The sequence below is a fragment of the Pongo pygmaeus genome, chromosome 10 (genome assembly GCF_028885625.2).
Source record: "Pongo pygmaeus isolate AG05252 chromosome 10, NHGRI_mPonPyg2-v2.0_pri, whole genome shotgun sequence".
NCBI classification, from domain to species: domain Eukaryota; kingdom Metazoa; phylum Chordata; class Mammalia; order Primates; family Hominidae; genus Pongo; species Pongo pygmaeus.
Genome location: NC_072383.2, coordinates 26,601,366 through 26,626,207, shown reverse-complemented (window position 1 = coordinate 26,626,207; position 24,842 = coordinate 26,601,366). Strand labels below are relative to the sequence as shown.

General features: G+C 40.5%; 1 protein-coding gene across 13 annotated transcripts in view; it reads left to right on the top strand.

Annotated features, from left to right (window-relative positions):
- The window catches only part of LMNTD1 (lamin tail domain containing 1), a 113,247-nt gene that overhangs the window by 17,962 nt on the left and 70,443 nt on the right, over positions 1-24,842 (top strand). For 5 of the 13 annotated variants that reach the window (XM_054443173.1, XM_054443170.1, XM_054443172.1 and 2 more), the window contains exons 1-2: positions 23,205-23,294; positions 24,492-24,610. In XM_054443173.1, the coding sequence (XP_054299148.1) occupies positions 24,522-24,610 (89 nt within the window). In that variant the 5' untranslated portion in view covers positions 23,205-23,294; positions 24,492-24,521. Of the gene's footprint in view, positions 1-23,179; positions 23,295-24,225; positions 24,413-24,491; positions 24,611-24,842 lie in introns of those variants that run through there. The other 8 variants (XM_054443176.1, XM_054443171.1, XM_054443166.1 and 5 more) reach the window with 4 other exon arrangements.

The following is a 24,842-nucleotide window of genomic DNA, read 5'->3' as shown; positions in this document are numbered from 1 at the left end:
AGATGAGTGATAATCATATTAACATTAATAATAATAATTATATTTCAAGTGCGTTACTCACATTATTTAATCTTTCATGACACAGGTGTTAATTTCATTTTACGGATTAGAAAACTGGCTTTGAAAACTGAATACAACTTTGGAGTCAGAAGCAATGTGGGAAAAATGTTGTCATCCATGAGAACAGTCAGAATAAAGGCCTAGATGGGGGAGGGCAAGGGTCACTGACAAAGACACCACACAGATGCATTTGGTTAGAGGATGAGCCGGGTCAGTAACAAGAGAGATAAAAATGAATATTTTGTTTGAGCTAGGTAATGGAGGAACAGATGGGAGTTGTCATGGAGATGGAATAAAATAAGGTGGCAAAGGGTTGGTTCTAGAGTTGCAAAGAAGATAGTTTGTCAAAGACAAATGATTTGGAGATTGGGTGTCTGGGAAAAAGTGATATGAGGAGAAGAACTAGTAAACACAAGAGAATATGGGACATTGAGTTCTGTCCTAAAGAGCTGAACTATAAATGTCCTGATACTGGCTGTGCTAGTTGAGAAAAGGCTTGAGGGGAGAGGCAAGCAAGGTCTGAGTAATAATCAACAGTGGTAGGTTTATAAAAGTTCTGAACATTAAGGATAGAGTCTCCCTAGAGGGATATCTAGGGCAGGGTGAGGCTAACTCAAGTCCAGTTAGGCAGGTCCCACGATGTTCCCAAAGCGAGCCTCATAGCATGAGACATGGAGAGTCATGTGGTAGGTGAAGATTAACTCATCAGGGAAGATTTTCAGGGCCTGATGAAAAAAGTGAAAGTTCAAAATCGAGCCGCAAGGAAAAGGATTGATTTAGGCTAAGAAGTCAGTTTTATCCTCCCCATTACAAGTTGCCAATTTCCTAGGGAACAAAGATACTCCCAATTCTGTTCCTAGTGAACTGGCAAAAAATAAAATGGGCATCATGGACCTGGGCAAAAGGACCAGCTAAACACCCTTCAGGCATGATTTTGCCCATCTTTTTCATCTTTCCCTGGCATGTTTTTTCATCTTTCCCTGGCATGTTTTTTCATCTTTCCCTGGCATGTTATGTTATTGGCCAACTTAGGGCTCTGTCTGTTTCAGAGTGCTCAGACTTTAGGCATGGGGAAGTTGAAAGACACATTATTTCTAGATCCTCTTTGTTCATAGGCAAAGTAGCTGACATCTCCTGCCAGCCTGAATTCTCATTAATTCTAGGACTGGACTGGGCTCTGCTGCCTCTAGTGAGGTACCTAATAATTAGAGACAGCTGAGAAGGGTTGGAAAAATCTGGAACTTGTAGTAGGCAATTGGAATTGTTAGACTAGAGCTTAGGAGCCACGTATCATCAGAGACTTTAGAGTCAAAAAGATGTAATGGTTGAAGATATGAAAAGGAGTGAAGTTACTGAAATAAGAAAGGAAAACAAACAGAGAAAAGGCCAAGGACTGACCAGATGGATTCTCTGAATTTGGAGAAAGACAGGAGGTTGGGGAATTGGACGAGAATTTAGAGGAGAAAAACAAGAAAGAGTGATATACACAAACAGAGGAGAAAGTGCAAACAGAAGAGGGATTAATCATGTCAGTGCTGTAGGAGACTGAGGATTAAAGCCATTGGATGGATCTACTAGGAGGACACTGGGACCCTGAGAGCAGGCGTGACTTACCTCCAAGGGAAGAAAGCATAGCACAATGGGAAATGTGGGTGAGCAGTAAGGAAATAAAGCAGTGTAGCTGTTTTTTTTCCCTAAAGTTATCTGGCAGAAGGAAGGGAGGGAGGGAGGGAGGGAGGGATGGAATGGGAGAGGGAGGAAGAGAGGAAGGAAATATGCTAGCACAGTAGCTCTGAGGGGTTTTTTGCTTTTTGATTTTCAGGTCTTTGTTCTAAGTCTGCAACCTCTAATTTTCCATTGTCTTACTGCCTCTACTTCATGTCACGTGGCAAATTTTTGTTAGTACTCTCAACTCTCTCCCTTTTTCATTCCTTCCCCTCCTCCCCAGTGTAACCCTGCAGGTTTCAATGTTGTGAGTTTGGATTGTTTGCTGATTGGAATTATCTGTATATGGTCTTCATTTGACTAGTGACACTATGAAAATGATGGATTTCTGTACACACATAGGTTTCTCCAACAGGATTTTAATTTATATTGATGCTTTGGAAAGAATATAAAAACATTCTTGTATGCCATCAAATCATTTGAACAGTCTCACAAATAGACACAACTTAGCCATTTGCATCAAATAAAATTAAATCACAATACTCTGAATATAATGGAAGGGGAAATACTTTTTCCTTTTAGCACTAAAGGACCTTCCCCATAATGTTCAAATGGTTAAAGTTAATAAGATGGATGATTAAATAATAGGTATGTTTTTGAGTACCTAATTTATGTCATATTCTTATGACAATGCTCTTTCTATCCCCGTTTTACAGAAGAAGAGATTGAAACCTATGAAGTTATTTTACATAAGTTCTCATAGCAAATCAATGGAGGATCCCTGATTTGCACTGGAAGGTATCTGGCTCCAAAACCTAGGGCAGGAACCTCTGGTCTCCATTCATGCCACCTCCACCTTTCCTACCTTTATAGAAATCCACTTGGTTGAGCTGGGTGTGGTGACTTATTCCTCTCATCCCAGCACTTTGAGAGGCTGAGGCAGGTGGATCAACTTGAGGCCAGGAGTTTGAGACCAGCCTGGCTAACACAGTGAAACCCCTTCTCTACTAAAAATACAAAAAATTAGCTGGGCATGGTGGTGGTCACCTGTAATCCCAGCTACTTGGGAGGCTGAGGCACGAGAATTGCTTGAACCCAGGAGGCGGAGCTTGCAGTAAGCCATGATTGCACTACTGCACTCCAGCCTGGGCAACAGAGCAAGACTCTGTCTCTAAATAAATAAATATTTTTTGAAAAGGTTGGGCATGGTAGCTCATGCCTGTAATCCCAGCACTTTGGGAGGCCAAGGCAGGTGGATCACGAGGTCAGGAGATCGAGATCATCCTGGCTAACACGGTGAAACCCCGTCTCTACTAAAAATATAAAACATTAGCCGGGTGTGGTAGTGGGCGCCTGTAGTCCCAGCTACTCATGAGGCTAAGGCAGGAGAATGGCGTGAACCTGGCAGGCAGAGCTTGCAGTGAGCCAATATCGCACCACTGCACTCCAGCCTGGGTGATAGAGCGAGACTCCCATCTCAAAAAATAAAAAAGTAAATAAAAATAAATAAATAAATAAAAATATTTTTTTGAAAAAAGAAATCCCCATGGTGACTGAAGCTAAAAATCATTTCACATTGATACGAGAACAAAATCTTTCAGATCTTTTATTTTTCAGGAATATCATTTACCTTAATTTCCTAAATAACTAAATTTATTTTTCATTTGCTGAGGTAATTTGTCTCCTATCCAAAGGGGCCAATTTTAAAACTGGTCTACTCAGAACTAGTTATAGAATTTACGGGACCCCTTGTTAAAAATTACTAAGGATTTCAAGGCAGCAACAACAGATCATTAAACCAAGCATGGGGCTCTGCTGAGCACTGAGCCACCCATGACTGTACAGGTCACAGGCCCATAAAGTGGGCCCTGGGTGTACTTTTAAACATGATTTGTTAAGGCTGCTCAGCATTTACTCCATCCTATCTATTCCTAATAACAGCAGAATGAATTTTACTCCTACTGAACTAACAAAGAGGACCTTTCCCATAATGTGCAAATGATTGCTTGTAGTATTAATGCACTGCAGAGCCTTTTAAAGAGATTGCCTCTAGAGCCACCAACCGAAGAATGGAGTGGGCTAGCAAAAGTTTCTTTTAGTATCCTATAATTCATCTAATTATTGATCCACTAGGAACAAACACATGGTTACATAATGCATACTGGGAATGCATTCAACTCCTAGGCCTGGTGTTCAAGGCTCTCCACAGTCTGGTCTTCCGTGTCTCTCTGGCTCTACTTGGCACTCCCCACCCACACCATCTCTTGCCTCAGCCAATTAATTCATCTTTGCTGTATCTGCTTGTACTTTCATCCCTGCATTTTGATGCATGCCAGAAAAGTACAAAAAACACTGCCTAGCCACTGCACACACTTAATACGTGTATTTGTTGATTGAATGCATGCATAAAGAAATTAGTTAACAAATGCTTTCCTTCCTGTTCTCTACCTTTCAAAATTCTATCCAACCTTTGAGGGCCAATCGTATGTCACCTCTTCTATAAAGTCTTTCTAACTACAACAGTCAAAGTAATTGCTTCCCTGAGTTATTTGAGCCTTTGAAAAAACTATTCCTTTCATTCTTATCACATTCTGTCATGCACTATATTTATTTTTTATTCACAGATACCATAGTTTCATATAAATAATAAATTCCAGAAGACCAAGGTGCATGCTTGAAACATGTTTATATATTATAGAGTATCTATTCAACTGCCTTGTAAATGATGGCGCTCAGTATTTTGCAGGAAATGGTATAATATAATGATTGAGAATGCAGCCTCTGAAGTCAGACAAAACTGAACTCTGGTCCTGGTTCTGCTACTTTACAGCTGTGTGGCTTTGGGCAATTATCTGACTGCTAAAGGCATCAATTGCCTCATTTGTGAAAGGCAGACAATAATACATCATATATTAGGCTGTTCTTGCATTGCTATAAATAAATATCAGAGACTGGGTAATTTATAAATAAAAGAGGTTGAATTGGTTCACGGTTTTGCAGGCTGCACAGAAAGCATGGCACCAGTATCTGCTTCTGGTGAGGGCCTCAGGGAACTTACAATCATGGTGGAAGGCAAAGAGGGAGCAGGCATCTCCCATGGCGAGAGTGGGAGCAAGAGAGCAAGGTGGGCGGGGGGTGCTATACACTTTTAAACAACCAGATATCATGTGAAATAACTGAATGAGAACTTATCACCAAGGAGATGGTGCTAAACCAATCATGAGCGATCTGTCCTTGTGATCCAATCATCTTCTACCAGTCCCCACCTCTTGCACCAGGGTGGGGACAAATATCCAAACCATATCATTCTGCCCCTGAACTCCCAAATTTCATGTGCATCTCACATTGCAAAACACGATAATCTCTTCCCAACAGTCCCCCAAAGTCTTAACTCATTCCAACATCAAGTTTAAAGTCCTAAGTCTCATCTGAGACTTGTCTCCTTCCACCTATGAGCCTACAAAATCAAAACAAGTTATTTAGTTCCCAGATACAATGGTGGAACAGGCATTGGGTAAACATTCCCATCCCCAAAGGGAGAAGTTGGCCAAAAGAAAGTGCCAATAGCCCCATGCAAGTCTGAAACCCAGCAGGGCAGTCATTAAATTTTAAAGCTCCAGAATAATCTCCTTTGACACCATGTCCTCCATCCAGGGCACACTGTATAATGGGTAGACTCCTAAGGCCTTGAGCAGCTCTGCCTCCATTGCTTTGTGGGGTGTGGCCCCTGCAGCTGCCTTCATGGGTTGGAGTTGAGTGCTTGTGGCTTTTCTAGGCACAGAGTGCAAGCTGCCAGTAGCTCTACCATTCTAGGGTCTAGAGGGCATCAGCCCCCTTCCCACAGCTCCACCAGGCAGTGCTTCAGTTGGAACTCTGTGTCAGGGTTCCAACTTCACATTTCCCCTCAGTGTTGCCCTAGTAGAGGTTCCCGTAGAAGCTTCTCCCATGTGGCAGGCTTCTACCTGAGTTAGGGGTTAGGCATAAGCCTAGGAGGCTTTCTGATACATCCTCTGAAATCTAGGTGGAAGTTGCCAAGCCTCCTTTACTTTTGGATTCTGTACCCCTGCAGGCTTAACATCATGTGGAAGCTGCCAAGGCATATAGCTTGTGCCCTCTGGAGCAGTGGCCTAAGCTGTATCTGGGGCACTTTGAGCCATGGCTGAAGCTGGAGCTGCAGAAATGAGGGGAGCAGCACCCCCAGGTGATGCAGGGCTTTGGCATTCCAAGCCTGGCCCATTAAACCATTCTTTTCTCTAGGTCTCTGGGTCTGTGATAGGAAGAGCTGTCTCATAGGTCTCTGAAATGCCTTCCAGGCCTTTTCCCTGTTGTCTTGACTATCAGTACCTGGCTATCTTTTAGTCATACAAATCTCTCTAGCAAGTTGTTGTTCTGTAGTCCACTTGGATTCTTCCCCTGAAAATGGGCCTTTCTTTTCTGCCACGTGGCTAGGCTGTGAATTTTCCAAACTTCTAGGCTCTGCTTCTTTTTAAAATATATGTTCCAATTTTAAGTAATTTCTTTGCTCTCACATCTGAAAGTAGGATGTTAGAAGCAGCCAGGCAACATATTGACTGTTTTGCTAGTTAGAAATTTCTTCCAACAGATACTCTAAGCCATCACTCTTAAGTTCAAACTTCCACGGATCCCTAGGGCATGGACACCACGCAGTCAAGTTCTTTGCTAAGGCGTAACAAAGGTCCCTTCCTTCCCTTCCTTCCTTCCTTCCTTCCTTTCGACGGTCTCCCTCTGTTGCCGAGGCTGGACTGTACTGCTGTGATCTTGGTTCACTGCAACCTCCCTTCCTCAGGCTCCCGTGATTCTCCTGCCTTGGCCTGCCAAGTGCCTGGGATTGCAGGCATGCGCCGCCATGCCTGACTGGTTTTTGTATTTTTGGTGGAGACAGGATTTCGCCATGTTGGCCAGGCTGGTCTCCAGCTCCTGACCTCGAGTGATCTGCCCACCTCGGCCACCCAAGGTGCTGGGATTGCAGACAGAGTCTCGCTCACTCAGTGCTCAATGTTGCCCAGGCTGGAGTGCAGTGGCATGATCTCGGCTCACTACAACCTCCACCCCCCAGCCGCCTGCCTTGGCCTCTCAAAGTGCTAAGATTACAGTCTCTGCCTGGCCGCCCATCGTCTGGGATGTGAGGAGCCCCTCTGCCCGGCCGCCCCGTCTGGGAAGTGAGGAGCGCCTCTGCCCGGCTGCCATCCCGTCTGGGAGGTGAGGAGCGTCTTTTCCCAGCCGCCTGGTCTGGGAAGTGAGGAGCGCCTCTGCCCAGCCGCCCCGTCTGGGAAGTGAGGAGCACCTCTGCCCGGCTGCCCATCGTCTGGGATGTGAGGAGCACCTCTGCCTGGCCGCCCTTCATCTGGGAGGTGAGGAGCGCCTCTGCCCTGCCGCCCCGTCTAGGAAGTGAGGAGCGCCTCTGCCCGGCTGCCCCGTCTGGGAGGTGAGGAGCGTCTCTGCCCAGCCGCCCCGTCTGGGAATTGAGGAGCGTCTCAGCCCGGCCGCCCCATCTGGGAAGTGAGGAGCGCCTCTGCCTGGCCGCCCATCGTCTTGGAAGTGAGGAGTGCCTCTGCCTGGCCACTGTGCAGTCTTCCAAGTGTGAAGTCACAGCCTTTCTTCAGGTGTACCCAACAGCTCCGAAGAGACAGCAGCCATCGAGAACGGGCCATGATGACGATGGTGGTTTTGTCGAAAAGAAAAGGGGGAAATGTGGGGAAAAGAAAGAGAAATCAGATTGTTACTGTGTCTGTGTAGAAAGAAGTAGACATAGGAGACTCCATTTTGTTCTGTACTAAGAAAAATTCTTCTGCCTTGGGATGCTGTTAATCTATAACCTTACCGCCAACCCCGTGCTGTCTGAAACATGTGCTGTGTCAACTCAGGGTTAAATGGATTAAGGGCTGTGCAAGATGTGCTTTGTTAAACAGATGCTTGAAGGCAGCATGCTCGTTAAGAGTCATCACCACTCCCTAATCTCAAGTACCCAGGGACACAAACACTGCAGAAGGCCGCAGGGACCTCTGCCTAGGAAAACCAGAGACCTTTGTTCACGTGTTTATCTGCTGACCTTCTCTCCACTATTATCCTATGACCCTGCCACATCCCCCTCTCCGAGAAACACCCAAGAATGATCAATAAATACTCAAAAAAAAAAAAAAAAAAAAAGCTTAAAGAGGGCTTAGAGAAAATACCAGTGCAGCCTGCATGCCAAGTCAGAGATTACCGGACACTGAATGTCACCGGCACCCACATTTGTCCCCACAAGAACAGCCATTCTCAGTCTTTGAAATGGCCATAGTTGGGAACCAGTTGGCCATGCCCTCCAGCACGACATTAAGGTACAGGAAGATGCAGGGCCGTGCACTGATTTGTGTTTCTGTGGGTGCTTGTTTATCACCACCTTGGCATCCAGCCAGGCGTTACTGCTGGGATTTCCCATGGCCTCATTTTTCTGAGTGTGTTTCTTGCCCCAGGCCCCAGCACACTTTCAGCTCCATTGAGCCTGGTCTACTGAGTCACATCCCCTCAATCCTCCTTTGTAATGAAAAACCACTCCCACTACTACTAGTTGTGTTTTTCTGAAGCATTTCACAAACCTCTTCCTTCGTCTCATCCAAACATTTATGTTCTATGATCAACCAGAACTTCACATTAAAACCATTATAACAACAACAAAAAAAAGGTGACCTTTGCTGCAGTTCCTGTTAAGTCCCTCATTTCCATCTGAGACCTTTTCAGACTAGACTTCACTGTCCATGTCACTATGGACAGTATTTTGTGAAGTAAAATACAGTGAAGTATTTTGGTCACAACCATTTAAGTGGTCTCTAAGAAGTTCCAAACTTTCCCTCATCTTTCTGTCTTCTGAGCCCTCCAAACCCCTCTAACCTCTGCCCGTTACCCAGTTCCGCAGTTGCTTCTACATTTTCAGGTATCTTTATAGAAACACCCCACTTCTCAGTACCCATTTTCTGTATTAAGCCACTCTTACATTGCTATAAAGAAATACTTAAGACTGGGTAGTTTATAAATAAAAGAGATTTAAGTGGGCTCACAATTCTGCAGCCTGTACAGGAAGCATGGTATTGGCATCTGCTTCTGGTGAGGGCTTCAGGGAACTTACAATCATGGTGGAAGGTGCTGCAGAGTCAGCATGTCACACAGTGACAGTGGAAGCAAGATGGCAAGGGAGGAGGTGCCACTCTCTTTTAAACAACCAGATGTCACGTGAACTAACTAAGCAAGAACTAACTTATCACCAAGGGGATGCTGCTAAACCATTCACGAGGGACCAATCCCCATGATCCCATCACCTCCCACTAGACCCCTCATCCAGCACTGGGGATTACAATTCGACACATTTGGAGGGGACAAATATCCAAGCCATATCACATCATTATAAGAATAAAATGAGATAATATATGTAGAGTATTTAACACATATAGGAATCATGGTAAATAATAGCCATATAGTAGTGGTGGTAATAGTATTTATTCACTATTGAGTATGGCTGGCTCTGAATTGTAGAAGTATTTACTCAGAAAACTAAGGGAGAAACAGAAGCAAACAGTACAACAATGAACACTAAGAATAATAGAACAGCTGAAGAAAATTTCAAGAAAATAAAGATGTCTGAGTTGTCTTTCTTCTACTGCAGACTAGTCCATATCTGACCATAGGGTTCTTAGAGTTCAGTTTCCTAACAATGCATGAATTTTCTTATTCTATCTCAGATGTCTGGTTTTTCACATCTTTCTCACACACGGTCTCAAACAAACAACCAGGGTCATTTCAGACACTATGTTATCCACTCTAGTGCTCTTTTTTCTGTTCCTAGTGAAAGTTGGAGGTGTCCTACACTTACAAAAGACATAACTCGAACCTCAGGGCCTTAGTATCCTTAGAATTCTCCCAATTTCTTCCATTCTCTCATTTGCACACAGGGGAGATGTTTCTATTTACCAACCTAAATTTGTTTACACTTCAAATTGTCAAGAGAATAACTAAAATAGCTTCATTTAGTAAATAGCATCATGGAATTCTCAAGAATAATCTGCCTTTGGTGAACTGTATCCTTCATTGACACCCATTGCTATCGTCAAACAATGACAGGATTGTTCATCAACAGTGAGCAACCCTAACAGCAAATCCTAACTTCAAATTTGTTATATGCATGGTTACCAGGGAGGAAGAAAAGACAGGGTTGAGGCCTCTCCCTGCCTGTGTTTTCACACTGGCATTGGTTGGGCTCAACACAGTCTTATATTTGTGCCTAAAGCCATTGATAGAGCTCATGCTGGTGGGAATGTAAACTAGTACAACCACTATGGAAAATAGTGTGGAGATTTCTAAAGAACTAAAACTAGAACTACCATTTGATCTAGCAATCCCACTACTGGGTACCTACCAAGAGGAAAAGAAGTTGTTATACAAACAAGATACTTGCACACGCGTATTTATAGCAGCACAATTGGCAGTTGCAAAAACGTGGCGCCAACCCAAATGGCCGTCAATCAACGAGTCGATAAAGAAACTGAAGCCAAGCTATTTGAAAATACACTGTCAGAAGAGACAGAAGAAAAAAGAATAAAAAACAATGAAGCACACTTATAGGAACTAGAAAATAGACTTGAAAGGGCAATTCTAAGAGTTATTGGCCTCAAAGAGGAGGTAGAGAAAGAGATAGGGGTAGAAAGTTTATTCAAAGGGATAATTAAAAAGGACTTCCCAAACCTAAAAAAGATAGCAATATGCAAGTATAAGAAGGTTATAGAACACCAAGCAGATTTAACCCAAAGAAGACTACCTGAAGATATTTAATAATCAAATTCCCAAAGATCAAGGACAAAGAAAGAATTCTAAAAGCAGTAAGAGAAAAGAAATAACCTACAATGGAGCTCCAATATGCCTGGCAGCAGACTTTTCAGTGAAAACCTTACAGGCCAGGATAGAGTGGCATAACATATTTAAAGTGCTGAAGAGAAAAAAAACAACAAAAATGTTTACACTAGAATAGTATAACCAGCAAAAATATTCTTCAAACATGAAGGAGAAATAAAGACTTTTTCAGACAATCAGAAGCTGAGGGATTTCAATGCCAGATCTGTCCTACGAGAAATGCTAAAAGGAGAACTTCAATCAGAAAGAAAAAGGATGTTGATGAGCAAAAAGAAGTCATCTGAAGATACAAAATTTACTGGTAATAGTAAATATACAGAAAAACACAGAACATTATAACACTGTAACAGTGGTGTTTAAGCTACTCTTACGTAGAAGGACTAAAGGATGAACCAATCCAAAATAATAACTACAACAACTTTTCATGACACAGACAGTACAGTAAGATATAAATAGAAACAACAAAATGTGAAAAAGTTGGGGACAAAGTTAAGGCACAGAGTCTTTATTAGTTTTCTTTTTGCTTGTTAGGTTGTTTATACAACAATGTTAAGTTGTTATCATCTTAAAATAATAGGTTATAAGATAGTATTTGCAAGCCTCATGATAACCTCAAAATAAGAAAACAGATAATGGATACACAAAAAATAAAAAGCAAGAAACTAAATCATATCAGCAGAGAAAATAATCTTCACTAAAAGGAAGACAGAAAAGAACAAAAAGACCACACACAAAAAAACGAAAAACACATAAAATGGCAGAAGTCAGTTCTTAGTTATAAATAATAATATTGAATGCAAATGGACTAAACTCTCCAATCAAAAGACAGAGTGGCTGAAACACACTTCGTGAATAAAAACATACATAGACTAAAAATAAAGGGATGGAAAAAGATATATGCCAATGGAAACCAAGAGAAGAGCAGGCAGAGCTATACTTATATCAGACAAAATAGACTTCAAGAGAAAATCTATAAGAAGAGACAAAGAAGGTCACTATATAATGAGCCAATTCAGCAAGAGGTTATAACAGTTTAAAATATATATGCGCCCAACACTGAAGCACTCATATATATAAAGCAAATATTATTAGAGATAAAGAGATACACTCCAATACAATAATAGCTGGAGACTTCACCCCACTTTCAACACTGGACAGAACTTCCAGACATAAAATCAACAAATAAACATCAGACTTAATATACACTTAGACCAGAAGGATCTAATATTTACAGAACATTTCACCCAGTGGCTGCAGAATACACATTCTTTTCCTCAGCACATGGATCATTCTGAAGGATAGATCATATGTTGAGTCACAAAACAAATCTTAAAACATTAAAAAAATTGAAATAATGTCTAGCATCTTCTCTGATCACAACAGAATAAAACTATAAATCAAGCCGGGCATGGTGGCTCATGCCTGTAATCCCAGCACTTTGGGAGGCTGAGGTAGGTGGATCACGAGGTCAGGAGTTCTAGATCAGCCTGGCCAAGAGGGTGAAACCATGTCTCTACTAAAAATACAAAAATTAGTCGGGCGTGGTGGTGGGCACCTGTAATCCCAGTTACTTGGGAGGCCGAGGCAGGAGAATTTCTTGAACCCAGAAGGCAGTGGTTGCAGTCAGCCAAGATTGTGCCACTGCCCTCCAGCCTGGGTGACAGAGCAAGACTCTGTCTGAAGGAGGAGGTTCCAAGATGGCCAAATAGGAACAGCTCGTCTGCAGCTCCCAGCATGAGCGACACAGAAGATGGGTGATTTCTGCATTTCCAGCTGAGGTACCGGGTTCATCTCATTGGGCTTGTCAGACAGTGGGTGCAGCCCATGGAGCAGGGCAGGGCATCGCCTCACCCGGGAAGTACAAGGGGTCGGGGAATTCCCTTTCCTAGCAAAGGGAAGCCGTGAAGGGTGGTACCTGGGAAATCGGGACACTCCCACCCTAATACCTAATACTGCGCTTTTCCAATGGCCTTAGCAAACGGCACACCAGGAGATTATATCCCATGACTGGCTCGGAGGGTCCCATACCCACTGAGCCTAGCTCACTGCTAGCACAGTAGTCTGAGATTGAACTGCAAGGCGGCAGCGAGGCTTGGGGAGGAGCGTCCACCATTGCTGAGGCTTGAGTAGGTAAACAAAGTGGTCCAAAAGCTCAAACTGGGTGGAGCCCACTGCAGCTCAAGGAGGCCTGCCTGCCTCTGTAGACTCCACCTCCGGGGGCAGGGCATAGCTGAACAAAAGGCCGCAGAAACTTCTGCAGACTTCAACATCCCTGTCTGACAGCTTTAAGAGAGTAGTGGTTCTCCCAGCACAGAGTTTAAGATCTGAGAACGGACGGACTGCCTCCTCAAGTGGGTTCCTGATCCCTGAGTAGCGTAACTGGGAGACATCTCCCAGTAGGGGCCGATTGACACCTCATACAGCCGGGTGCCCCTCTGAGAGGAAGCTTCCTGAGTAAGGATCAGGCAGCAACATCTGCCATTCTGCAATATTTGCTGTTCTGCAACCTCCGCTGGTGATACCCAGGCAAACAGGGTCTGAGTGGACCTCCAGCAAACTCCAACAGACCTGCAGCTGAGGGTCCTGACTGTTAGAAGGAAAACTAACAAACAGAAAGGACATCCACACCAAAACCCCATCTGTACATCACCATCATCAAAGACCAAAGGTAGATAAAACCACAAAGATAGGGAAAAACCAGAGCAGAAAAGCTGAAAATTCTAAAAATCAGAGCACCTCTTCTCCTCCAAAGGAACGCACCTCCTTGCCAGCAATGGAACAAAGCTGGATGTAGAATGACTTTGACAAGTTGAAAGAAGAAGGCTTCAGATGATCAGTAATAACAAACTTCTCTGAGCTAAAGGAGGATGTTCAAACCCATCGCAAAGAAGCTAAAAACCTTGAGAAAAGATTAGACAAATGGCTAACTGGAATAAACAGTGTAGAGAAGTCCTTAAATGACCTGATGGAGCTGAAAACCATGTCATGAGAACTACGTGATGCATACACAAGCTTTAGTAGCCAATTTGATCAAGTGGAAGAAAGGGTATTAGCAATTGAAGATCAAATGAATGAAATGAAGCGAGAAGAGAAGTTTAGAGAAAAAAGAGTAAAAAGAAATGAACAAAGTCTCCAAGAAATATGGGACTATTGAAAAGACCAAATCTACGTCTGATTGGTGTACCTTAAAGTGATGGGGAGAATGGAACCAAGTTAGAAAACACTCTTCGGGATATTATCCAGGAGAACTTTCTCAACCTAGCGAGGCAGGCCAACATTCAAATTCAGGAAATATAGAGAATGCCACAAAGATACTCCTCGAGAAGAGCAACTCCAAGACACATAATTGTCAGATTCACCAAAGTTGAAATGAAGGAAAAAATGTTAAGGGCAGCCAGAGAGAAAGGTCAGGTTACCCACAAAGGGAGGCCCATCAGACAAACAGCGGATCTGTCAGCAGAAATTCTACAAGCCAGAAGAGACTGGGGGCCAATATTCAACATTATTAAAGAAAACAATTTTTAATCCAGAATTTCACACCCAGCCAAACTAAGCTTCATAAGTGAAGGAGAAATAAAATGCGTTACAGACAAACAAATGCTGAGAGATTTTGTCACCACCAGGCCTCCCTTACAAGAGCTCTTGAAGGAAGCACTGAACATGGAAAGGAACAACCATTACCAGCCACTGCAAAAACATGCCAAATTGTAAAGACCATCAATGCTAGGAAGAAACTACATCAATTAATGAGAAAAATAACCGGCTAACATCATAATGACAGGATCAAATTCACACTTAACAATAATAACCTTAAATGTAAATGGGCTAAATGCTCCAATTAAAAGACACAGACTGGCAAATTGGGTAAAGAGTCAAGACCCATCAGTGTGCTGTATTCAGCAGACCCATCTCACATGCAGAGACACACATAGGCTCAAAATAAAAGGATGGAGGAAGATCTACCAAGCAAATGGAAAACAAAAAAAAGCAGGGGTAGCAATCCTAGTCCCTAATAAAACAGACTTTAAACCAACAAAGATCAAAGAGACAAAGAAGGGCATTACATAATGGTAAAGGGATCAATTCAAAAGAAGAGCTAACTATCCTAAATATATATGCACCCAATACAGGAGCACCCACATTCATAAAGCAAGTCCTGAGAGACCTACAAAGAGACTTAGACTTCCACACAATAATAATGGGAGTCTTTAACACCCCACTGCCAACATTAGACAGATCAATGAGACAGAAAGTTAAGAAGGATATCTAGGAATTGAACTCAGCTCTGCACCAAGCAGACCTAATAGACATCTACAGAACTCTCCACCCCAAATCAACAGAATATACATTCTTCTCAGCACCACATCACACTTTTTCCAAAATTGACCACATATTTGGAAGTAAAGCTCTCCTCAGCAAATCTAAAAGAACAGAAATTATAAGAAACTGTCTCTCAGACCACAGTGCAATCAAACTAGAACTCAGGATTAAGAAACTCACTCAAAACTGCTCAACTACATGGAAACTGAACAACCTGCTCCTGAATGACTACTGGGTACATAACGAAATGAAGGCAGAAAAAAAGATGTTCTTTGAAACCAATGAGAACAAGGACACAACGAACCAGAACCTCTGGGACACATTTAAAGCAGTGTGTAGAGGGAAATTTATAGCACTAAATGCCCACAAGAGAAAGCAGGAAAGATCTAAAATTGGCACTCTAACATCACAATTAAAAGAACTAGAGAAGCAAGAGCAAACAAATTCAAAAGCTAGCGGAAGCCAAGAAATAACTAAGATCAGAGCAGAACTGAAGGAGACAGAGACACAAAAAACCCTTCAAAAAATCAGTGAATCCAGGAGGTGGTTTTTTGAAAAGATCAACAAAATTGATAGACCACTAGCAAGACTAATACGAAAGAAAAGAGAGAAGAATCAAATAAACACAATAAAAAATTATAAAGGGGATATCACCACTGATCCCACAGAAATACAAACTACCATCAGAGAATACTATAAACACCTCTATGCAAGTAAACTAGAAAATCTAGAAGAAATGGATAAATTCCTAGACACATACACCCTCCCAAGACTAAACCAGGAAGAAGTTGAATCTTTGAATAGACCAATAACAGGCTCTGAAATTGAAGCAATAATTAATAGCTTACCAACCAAAAAAAAGTCCAGGACCAGGTGGATTCACAGCCGAATTCTACCAGAGGTACAAAGAGGAGCTGGTACCATTCCTTCTGAAACTATTTCAATCAATAGAAAAAGAGGGAATCCTCTCTAATTCATTTTATGAGGTCAACATCATCTTGATACCAAAGCCTGGCAGAGACACAACAAAAAAGGAATTTTAGACCAATATCCCTGATGAACATTGATGCAAAAATCCTCAATAAAATACTGGCAAACCGAATCCAGCAGCACATCAAAAAGCTTATCCACCATGATCAAGTTGGCTTATGCCTGGGATGCAAGGCTGGTTCAACATACACAAATCAATAAACGTTATCCATCGTATAAACAGAACCAAAGACAAAAACCACATGGTTATCTCAATAGATGCAGAAAAGGCCGTTGACAAAATTCAACAGCCCTTCATGCTAAAAACTTTCAATAAACTAGGTATTGATGGGATGTATCTCAAAATAATAAGAGCTCTTTATGACAAACCCACAGCTAATGTCATACTGAATGGGCAAAAACTGGAAGCATTCCCTTTGAAAACTGGCACAAGACAGGGATGCCCTGTCTCACCCCTCCTATTCAACATAGTGTTGGAAGTTCTGGCCAAGGCAATCAGGAAAGACAAAGAAATAAAGGGCATTCAATTAGGAAAAGAGGAAGTCAAATTGTCCCTGTTTGCAGATGACATGATTGTATATCTAGAAAACCTCATCGTCTCAGCCCAAAATCTGCTTAAGCTGATAAGCAACTTCAGCAAAGTCTCAGCATACAAAATCAATGTTCAGAAATCACAAGCATTCCTATACACCAATAACAGACAAACAGAGAGCCAAACCATTAGTGAACTCCCATTCACAATTGCTTCAAAGAGAATAAAATACCTAGGAATCCAACTTACAAGGGATGTGAAGGACCTCTTCAAGGAGAACTACAAACCACTGCTCAATGAAATAAAAGAGGACATAAACAAATGGAAGAACATTCCATGCTCGTGGATAGGAAGAATCAGTATTGTGAAAATGGCCATACTGCCCAAGGTAATTTATAGATTCAATGCCATCCCCATCAAACTACCAATGACTTTCTTCACAGAATTGGAAAAAACTACTTTAAAGATCATATGGAACCAAAAAAGCACCCTCATTGCCAAGACGATCCTATGCCAAAAGAGCAAAGCTGGAGGCATCACACTACCTGACTTCAAACTATACTACAAGGCTACAGTAACCAAAACAGCATGGTACTGGTACCAAAACAGAGATATAGACCAACGGAACAGAATAGAGGCCTCAGAAATAACACCACACATCTACAATCATCTGATATTTGACAAACCTGACAAAAACAAGAAATGGGGAAAGGATTCCCTGTTTAATAAATGGTGCTGGGAAAACTGGCTAGCCATATGTAGAAAGCTGAAACTGGATCCCTTCCTTACACCTTATACAAAAATTAATTCAAGATGGATTGAAGACTTAAATATTAGACCTAAAACCATAAACACCCTAGAAGAAAGCCTAGGCAATACCATTCAGGTCATAGGCATAGGCAAGGACTTCATGACTAAAACACCAAAAGCAATGGCAACAAAAGCCAAATTTGGCAAATGGGATCTAATTAAAGAGCTTCTGCACAGCAAAAGAAACTACCATCAGAGTGAACAGGCAACCTACAGAATGGGAGAAAATTTTTACAATCTACCCATCTGACAAAAGGCTAATATCCAGAATCTACAAAGAACTTAAACAAATTTACAAGAAAAAATCAACCCCATCAATAAGTGGGCAAAGGATATGAACAGATACTTCTCAAAAGAAGACATTTATGCAGCCAACAGACACATGAAAAAATGCTCATCATCACTGGTCATCAGAGAAATGCAAATCAAAACCACAATGAGATACCATCTCATACCAGTTAGAATGGCAATCATTAAAAAGTCAGGAAACAACAGGTGCTGAAGAGGATGTGGAGACATAGGAACATTTTTACACTATTGGTGGGATTATAAACTAGTTCAACCATTGTGGAAGACAGTGTGGCGATTCCTAAAGGATCTAGAACTAGAAATACCATTTGACCCAGCCATCCCATTACTAGACATATACCCAAAGGATTATAAATCATGCTGCTATAATGACACATGCACACGTATGTTTATTGCGGCACTATTCACAATAGCAAAGACTTGGAACCAACCCAAATGTCCATCAATGATAGACTGGATTAAGAAAACGTGGCACATATACACCATGGAATACTATGCAGCCATAAAAATGGATGAGTTCCTGTCCTTTGTAGGGACATGGATGAAGCTGGAAACCATCATTCTGAGCAAACTATCACAAGGACAGAAAACCAGACACCCCATGTTCTCAAGGGTGGGAACTGAACAATGAGAACACTTGGACACAGGGTGGGGAACATCACACACCGGGGCCTGTCGTGGGGTGGGGGCGGGGGGAGGGATAGCATTAGGAGACATACCTAATGTAAATGACGAGTTAACGGGTGCAGCACACCAACATGGCACGTGTATACATATGTAACAAACCTGCACATTGTGCACGTATACCCTAGAACTTAAAGTATAATAAAATCATTATAATAATTATGCAGGAAGTATAGTGATTAAATAAAATTGGGGGATTAGCATCTAAAAAAAAGACTGTCTCAAAAAAAAAAAACTGTAAGTCAATGACAAGAGAAATTTTGGAAATTATACAAATACACGTGATATTGTTTGGCTCTGTGTTCCCACCCAAATCTCACTTTGAATTGTAATAACCCCCACATGTCATGGGAGGGACTCAATGGGAAGTAATTGAATCTTGGAGGTGGGTTTTTCTCATGCTGTTCTTATGATAGCGACTAAGTCTCATGACATCTGATGGTTTTATAAAGGGAGTTCCCCTGCACATGCTCTCTTGCCTGCCGCCATGTGAGACAACCCTTTGCTCTTCCTTTGTCTTCCGCTATGATTGTGAGGCCTCCCCGGCCATGTGGAAATGTGAGGCCATTAAATGTCTTTTCTTTATAAATTACCCAGTGTCGAGTATGTCTTTATTAGCAGCATGAGAACAGACAATACAACACAGAAATTAAACAATATGCTCCTGAATGACCAGTGAGTCAATGAGGAAATTAAAAAGAAAATTGAAAATTTCTTGAAACAAATAATGGAAACACATATACCAAAACCTATGGAATATAGCAAAAGCAGTACTAAGAGGGAATTTTATAGCTATAAGTGCCTACGTCCAAAAAAGAAGAAAAATTTCAAATAACAGGTCTGATAATGCATCTTAATAACTAGAAAAATAAGAGCAAACCAAACCCAAAATTAGTAGAAGAAATAATAAAGGTCAGAGGAGAAACAAATGAAATTGAAATGAAAACAATTCAAGAGATCAATAAAACAAAAAGCTGGTTTTTTGAAAAGTTAAACAAAATTGACAAACCTTTAGCCAGACTAAGAATAAAAGAGAACATCCAAATAAATAAAGTCAGAGATGAAAAAGGAGACATTACAACTGACACTGATCTTTCTTACTCCTTTAATCCAGTGCTTCTCTCATAGGTTAAAATTTTTACATATTTTAAACAGGGTTCCTAGGGGGCGCTAGTGTTCCATAAGCTCGAGAATCAATATTTGGCTGTTATGTTGAATAATGACTGCCTTTATCCTGTTTGCAGAGGGAATAAAAGCTAATGAATAGAATTTCTCAATTCAAATTGTTCTCCAATAACGTTTTACAGGCTTTGGCTCCAGACTACTTTTCTGCTAGAGATTGCCCATATATGACAGAAGAAAATGAAACTGCAAATATATATCAATAGGAAACCTCAAAATTATCCATTTGCTCTTGGTTCAGTCATTTGTTGGGTGTTATTTTAAGACACATGGGCTAGTGGTTGTGATTTCATAAGGTAGATTAAAAGTGTATAGGTGAAATAAAAAATGTATTGGTTTGCATTTTTTTAAAAATTACTATAGAGGATATAGTATTCTGCAAATAAGAGCAAATGTTATGAATCTTTGTCCCCTGAACAAGTCCGAGGTGTCCTGACTTGACTTGGAAAAATAAGTGCTATATTCCTCTAAAGAGTATGAATAGAAAAGATTTGCGGACAAAGACTACTCCTAAAATACATGTAATGTGTCGAGTAATTAGACAGTTATTTTGAACTATTGCTAAAATTGGTATGTCTGAGGATTCAAACCAGTGTTTGAGACTCAGCCTCAGAAATGCAGATCTGAGACCTTAGTGTTGTTTTTCAACAGGATTTTGTGATTGGGAAGCTCCATTAAGATTACTTTGAAGAAACTGTCTGAAACTTGAGACTTCCAATGCACGTCCTCTAGCCTGTCTTTAAATACCCCTAGTAAGAGTTTAATGTGACTCTAACTTCAAGGTAAAATAATAGCATCTGTGTCTCAGGCTATTATTACACGTGGATCCGTGTGAAAGAAATGAATTGACTGAGTACATTTTTGGACTAGCAAAAGGCTTTATAATAGGAATTTATACTATTTTTATGTGGGTGTAAATATGAAATTGAATTCCTACAATTGTATTCCAAACTCTTTGAATCTTAGATAATGGAACATGTCATAGTGTTTAAAATTGTAGTCCTGAACTGATTATTACTCAACTGCATATTACCCATGGCCTGAGAAGGGAAGAAAATTATCTTTATATATGCTGCCTCCATTCACACAAGACATTTTATTTGTATTACCAATTTAATAAAATCTCTTGCTGTGCAAATCTTCTCCACATGTGGAGGCAGAGAACTAAAGTATATAAAGCCAGTTCTTTGTGTTCTTCAAATCTTTAAAAATTATGTATATGTAATATTTTGTCTGTTTTTTAAACTTAAGAATATGGAATTTTGCCACTTTTAATTTTTTCTTAAGGTAGAAATCTCACAACGTGAAACTCAGTTTTCATTACCCTATTTTGACCCATGTCTACTCTTATGGGTCTTCAATTCCCCAGCAAAATTCTGGTATTTTCCCAACGCGGGGTAAAGGCAAAAAGAATTGACAGAGGGCCAAGAAGACAGAGGAGAGAGTGATTTGAGATGATTTGAGACCAGACCAGAAAAAGCAGGGTAAAGCTGGTTCAGGAATGGACAAGCATTTAGGCAGATACCACAGAAAAAGGAAGATATGGGACAAGAGTAAAGCAGAAACAGCAAGTACAGTGAGGAGGTCTCTCTAACAGATGGTTGAGACTAAATCTTGGCTCTGCCATTTACTGGCTGTATAACCTTGGAAGAGGTATTTCATCTCTTGGAACTTCCACTTCCTCATTTGGAAAATGGGGAAATTCTCATCTTCCAGAGCTGTGGTGAAAGAACTCTATAAAGATTATTGCACTGGCACAATGGCTCACACCTGTAATCCCAACACTTTGCAAGGCTGACGCAGAGAAATCACTTGAGGTCGGCAGTTCAAGACCAGCCCGGCCAACATGGCGAAATCTCGTCTCTACTAAAAATACAAAAATTAGCTGGGTGTGGTGGCGCATGTCTGTAGTCCTAGCTACTTGGGAGGCTCAGGCAGTAGAATCACTTGAACCTGGGAGGCAGAGGTTGCAGTGAGCCAAGATTGCACCATTGCACTCCAGCCTGGATGACAGAGCGACATCCATCTCAAAAAAAAAAAAAGATTATTGCACCTCATACAGTGTTTCTACTTCTTCCTTTCAGTTCTTGCCGACCCTCTCCTTCCTGAGCAGAGACAGCCATGTTGATGACACCATTAACATTTGAGTCTGTGCATCCCAAACTGAGCCTTCTATTTTAGTCTTTTTGCTATGGAGAACTTCAGATATTTACAGTCAAAAATAATCATAATCTATAATGAATCTTCATATAACTATTACTCAGCTTTAATAATTACACGTCATGGTCCAATTTTTTCATCTACATTCTCATCTGCTTCCTACTGTCTGTATTAATTAGAAACAGAGGATGTCATATCATTTTATCTATAAATGTTTTAGTATGTATCACTAAAAGATAAGGACCCTTTTCAAAAAACATAATCATGACACCATATCACACCTAAAATATTTACCAGTTATTCCTTAATATCATTAAGTACCATGTGCTTAAGTTTCTACTGTCTTAAAAATTTCTACAGTTTGCTTGAATTAGGATATGTTATATTTGCAAATTTCAAAAAGTGTCTTTTAAATTTCTTAATTGATTAGCTAATGTGCTCTTCTGTTTCTTGAATTACATTTAAAGTAGGGGATTCATCATATTCAGGTTGATTTTGTTGCTGCTGATGGTATTATTGCTACTGTTATTCTCTGTCCAATAAGTTGTATCAACCACATGAATACTACCAAGTTGTATTGCTATTGGTGATGTAATTTTTTCAAAACTGATTGGAAACTCTTGGAAACGTCTGAAGAAATCAATATACAGTCTTTCCTGAATTTAAACAATAAATAGTTACATCCTAAAGACTTTGGTATATATTAAAACTGTAAAAATATTTTGTATTTATATAACATATAGAGCTAGGCTTTAGGCTCATATAATTCTAATCTTTTTTTTTTTTTTTTTTTTTTTTTTTTTTTAATGACGGAGTCTGGTTCTGTCACCCAAGCTGGAATGCAGTGGCACAATCTCAGCTCACTGCAACTCCACCTCCCCGGTTCAAGCGATTCTCCTGCCTCAGCCTCCAGAGTAGCTGGGATTACAGGCACCCACCACCACGCCCAGCTGATTTTTGTATTTTTTTTTTAGTAGAGACGGGGTTTCATCATGTTGGCCAGACTGGTCTTGAACTCCTGACCTCAAGTGATTCACTCCCTTTGGCCTCCCAAAGTGCTGGGATTACAGGTGGGAACCACTGCACCTGGCCAGATAATTGTAATCTATTTTTCACCTGCATGAATGCCTAGAAAGGCATGTGTCATGTGGGAACGTTATTTACTAAGTAGGATTATCTGCCACATTGTGGAAAGTCTAGCATCTCTGGGTTCTGCCTACCAAATGCCACTAATACCCGACCCAAATCTTTAATGACTACTATCAACATCCTCTTACATTTACAAAATGCTCTCTGTGGTTCACTTTGTCCCCTGTTGAAAACCACTAAATTAGTTTAAGCAACAACGAAAGAGGAAATTGGTTTTCATTGCATGTATGCAGTAATTTAAGAAAAGGAAATAAGAAAAATGTCTAGTATGGGGAATGAATATTGAAACACTCACAAATTTAAAGCCTTCAAAAGTTTTTCTCAGCTGACAGAATTTTATTTCTCCAAAATATGTTGGAAAATATGAGCAGGCTCTCTGATAAAACCAATGAGGTCATAATGACTTTATGCTAATATATGCAGTTCAAGTACAGAAATTTTTAACAGCTAGAAAGCCATCCAGACTGGTACAGGTAGGGAGACTGGGAGAGTGACAAGAAATGACAAGCCCATTTTTAATTCTTTACTAAGTGTAAGTAAAAATTTATAAACCTTCTGATGCTATATTTACATAATTGGCCCATAATGGTCATAAGGAATTGCACTTCATCTCTGAGAGGGAGGAAATTCAGTCAAACGTTTACTTCCCTTTAACTTACCTTATTATGTGTTATACGTCTTGACTTTTTCTTTTCAGTTTTTTAAAACAGTTACTTTATTGTCTTTAAAAATCATTTTCAAATCTATATTAGAAGATATTTTAGTATTATTTCTGAAAGCAGGTATTGTTTATTCATGGTACCTAGCCAGTTTTTAAGAAATAGTAGAATCTTATTAACTATTTTTAATAAGCTCACTCATCCAGTAATCATCATTTATATATCTTATTACTGTATATAATCATGTACTTTCATATTTATTATTTTTATTGTCATACTATCATTATCATGAAACATTAAGTGTGAGTGTTTTACACAGAGGAGAAACTGAATTAAGTGATTTCTTCTAAATCATACTGCTGGCATAACTAGGAGAAGAATTTAGGTGTTCTGGCTTTGATTTGATGATTTCTACCAATAGACTTCGTTTTGCATTGAAGTTTTATGGTTTCTATTCTTGCTGCCTAGCTGTTTCCATGTGCTCAAAGTATTTGTCGAGAGAGAGACAAAGAAAAAAAGAAGAAAAGAGTTGTGATTAATTTCCCCAGTATGTACATACTGGCCTTGACTCTTAGAAATACAAAACAAGATATCAATAATTTTGGTGGCAAAGTCTAGTGGAAGATATGGCTTTCCTAAGAGCAAATTATTTAATGTCTGCAAACTGCAAAGAAGGTACAGCATCAACATAGTAATTGTTCAGAAGCTGGAATTTGGTTACTATGGAGCCATTACCTCATAGTTCTAAGAGGCGGTGTCGGCCAGATGCAACAATTGTAGTCACAAAGGTCTCTTTGCCAAGTTACTGCCCTCTCAAGCTGCTTCCAGTGAATGCTACACACCTTCACCATGGTTTGTCCGATATCCTTAGCCAGGATCAGGATTGGCTATGTTGGTACTTACATATCCTCATTAGAATTCTGGTTCTGGTACTAGTTTGGTAAAGAAATTATTAAACCTGGCTGACGCTTGAAGGTAGTTGGATTAACAGGTGAGATCACTTTGAAAAGAAAAATCTGCCTTGAACCTCAGCGATATTCATCGTCTGATGTCATGATCTGCTTTCCTAGGAAAGAAAAGAGACTTCTTTTCTAGCCAAGATGAAAGATACACAAGACATTCAGGAAGCTTCGGAGGCAATGCAGAATAAAGTCCGTGAGGAGGAAGATAAGAATGAGAAACAAAAACAGTGAGCATGCGTAGATGCGACGAAAGCAGAGTTAGAGCTGAGTTATAGAGGAGGAGTGATGGCATGTTTGACCTCTTTTGTTTTAATACTCTTATGAACCAGTCAGAACTAGAATACATCTCATAAATTTTCTAGAAATAATGGACTGTAGCATACAACTACTTCCACAACGACTGTTTTATAAGGTTCTAGTCCTTGGGAAGTATAAAAATCCACCTGGACAGATCTCCAT